Source organism: Belonocnema kinseyi, unplaced genomic scaffold (genome assembly GCF_010883055.1).
Source record: "Belonocnema kinseyi isolate 2016_QV_RU_SX_M_011 unplaced genomic scaffold, B_treatae_v1 SchBZDm_1015;HRSCAF=1137, whole genome shotgun sequence".
In the NCBI taxonomy this organism is placed as follows: domain Eukaryota; kingdom Metazoa; phylum Arthropoda; class Insecta; order Hymenoptera; family Cynipidae; genus Belonocnema; species Belonocnema kinseyi.
Genome location: NW_022872968.1, coordinates 1 through 2533, shown reverse-complemented (window position 1 = coordinate 2533; position 2533 = coordinate 1). Strand labels below are relative to the sequence as shown.

Here is a 2533-nt window from a genome sequence, read left to right as displayed (position 1 = left end):
TTCATTTTAACAGGATATTTTAAAAGTAATAAGTAATTTACATTTCTAAAGGTACGCTTTATTTATAAAACCCATTTCTTAAGCTTTATATATGTTTAACATGGTTTTTTTAACATTTGAAATCTGCAATTTACCTTGAGCTTCCAAACTGGCACACTTACCTTATATAAAAGACTAGTAATGTGCATCTTTCTGTTCTTCCTTCCATTATAAAAATTAACTTTTTTGTCCACAATTCGTCTTCTAGGGTGTAAAATCAACTTCTTGGTTACAGATGCATATTTTCGCGTATCAAAACCTAAATATTATGTTGACAATTTTATTTTGTCTATTTTTTGGAAATTCCACTCTCTGCTCTTCTTAAAAAGTCAACTATATCGTTGAAACTTTTTTCTTGTGTAACCAAACTCAAATTATAACATATCTATAGAACATTAGGAGGATGAAAATTACTACTCTCCACTACAATGGATACGCTACGAGTAATAGTGGCCCTGCTTTGTCTGATTTTATAAATAGGTCACTAAATGATGTCATAGAGAACGATGGAGAAGAATAAGATACAACTGAATCAAGTGCTTCAGAAAATAGCGACGTCGAGATGGAAGTGTTTCAAGATCCGCGTGATCTAAGTAAAAGGATTTTGAAGAATAGTTTTCTTGCAGCAGGCCTGACGCATACTCAAGGAAACACTTTCCTGAAAACTTTAAGAGCTGTTCCCTTTAATTTACGCTACTTACCTAAGGATACTCGAACACTGGTGAACACGCTAACAGCTGTTGCAAGCCGGTATATTCAGGAAATTGCAGGTGGAGAATATCTCCACATTGGATTAAAAAAGTCAATGATAAAAAAACTGGAAAGTCTCCCGGAAAACAAATTGCCAGAAGTGATTATAATTGATTTAAGTACAGACGGGTGTAAAGTAGATAAAGGACCGGATCAGTATTGGCCTATGCAATATAGAATTTTCAATATACCAGATAAAAGGGCCATTATTGTTGGTATATTTAAAGGCAAGACTAAGCCCTCAAATCCGTTTGATTTTTTCGATCAAATAGTTCAAGAGATTGTCGAGATACAAGAACAAGGTGGAATTTTCATAGCTAATCGTCAATTACCTTTACAAGTAAGATGCTTTATTGCTGATGCACCTGCAAGAGCATTTGCATTAAATCATTACGGGCATACAGCCTCAAATGCCTGTTCTAAGTGTAGAGTAGAAGGACATCGTTGTGAAGTTCAGGGCCATGAAGGCGCAATGATTTTTTTAGGTATTAGACACCCATTAAGGACCGATGAAGATTACGAAAATCTCCTAGACGAGGACCATCATAGAGGTAGATCTCCTTTGGCTCCGATAGTGCCATTAGTTACACGAGTCCCATTCGAGGCAATGCACTCTGTCTGGATAGGAAATGCGAAGAAAGTTATTTCAGCTCACGTGGATGGAAAGTTCGGACACCGAAGATTAAATGGCAGAAAAATCGGCATTGTAAATTCAGACAACTCTTACTCTACACTGCACCCACTGTTTTCAAAAATATTCTTTCGGAAGATTATTATGAGCACTTCATGATACTCCATTGCGTCATGCGACTTCTAGTTTCAGAAGAAACAACACCAGATTTACATCCTTTCTGTCAAGAGGCTTTGGAAACCTACGTGAAATTATGTGAACAATTGTACGGGCAACAATTCATGTCTTACAATGTACGTTCTTTGTTGCACTTGGTAGCAGATGTTCATGAACTCGGAGTTTTGGACACATTTAGTGCATTTGAGTTCGAAAACAACATGCCAACGATTCGTAAATTTATTAGAAAGTCTGACCTCACTCTTCAACAAGTCTTCAAACGAACGTGTGAACTGAATGATGAAAGTCTGCAACCCTTTTATGGCACTATATACATTCGACCGTCAGAACTCCATTCTGCAGGACCTCTCCTTGAAGGTTTCCCTGCCAACCTTTGCCGTCAGTATCACAAAGTGCAAGTTGGAAAAGTGACTTTTGCAACAAATTCGCATGACGGCTGCTGCACACTCAAAGATTCGAGAATCTGCGTCATAGAAAATATCGTGCAAGTAGAAGAAACTATTTTTCTTATTGTTAAAGTTTTTAGAAGGATAAGTTCAGTGTATGACGTTGGATTACCGTCAACAGCAGCTGGAGTCTATCATTGTTCTAATTTACACAATGCAGTAGAAGCAGTCAGTCTAAATGACGTGAAAAGCAAATGTTACAGAATTCCGAATTGGAGTAAAGTAGAAGGAGAGGAAGAGAATATTGTATCAAATGAGTGGATTTGTTGTACGTTCCTCACGTCTCTTGTATTCCCGCAAAATTAGAAAAATATTTAATACATTGGACAAGAGTCAACTAACGTCTACATTTCAGTAAAAGAATTGACGTAATTTAAAATTTATTTTCAAAAATTCACAACTGTATTGAACAGTATGATAAAATCCTTCTTGTCCATTTGATTCCAGTTTGTTAATATGGCTTATTTAGTCAATTTGAAAGGAGCGGAGA

General features: G+C 36.4%; 1 protein-coding gene across 1 annotated transcript; it reads left to right on the top strand.

Annotated features, from left to right (window-relative positions):
• Positions 1 to 353: 353 nt before the first annotated feature.
• On the top strand, positions 354 to 1644 carry LOC117182496. Its single transcript, XM_033375597.1, has one exon. The coding sequence runs from the start codon at positions 602 to 604 to the stop codon at positions 1577 to 1579; it is 978 nt and encodes a 325-aa protein (XP_033231488.1). The 5' UTR covers positions 354 to 601; the 3' UTR covers positions 1580 to 1644.
• Positions 1645 to 2533: the final 889 nt, after the last annotated feature.

Coding starts and splice junctions, on each gene's coding strand:
- LOC117182496 (XM_033375597.1), top strand. CDS start 602: ATGGAAGTGTTTCAAGATCCGCGTGATCTAAGTAAAAGGATTTTGAAG.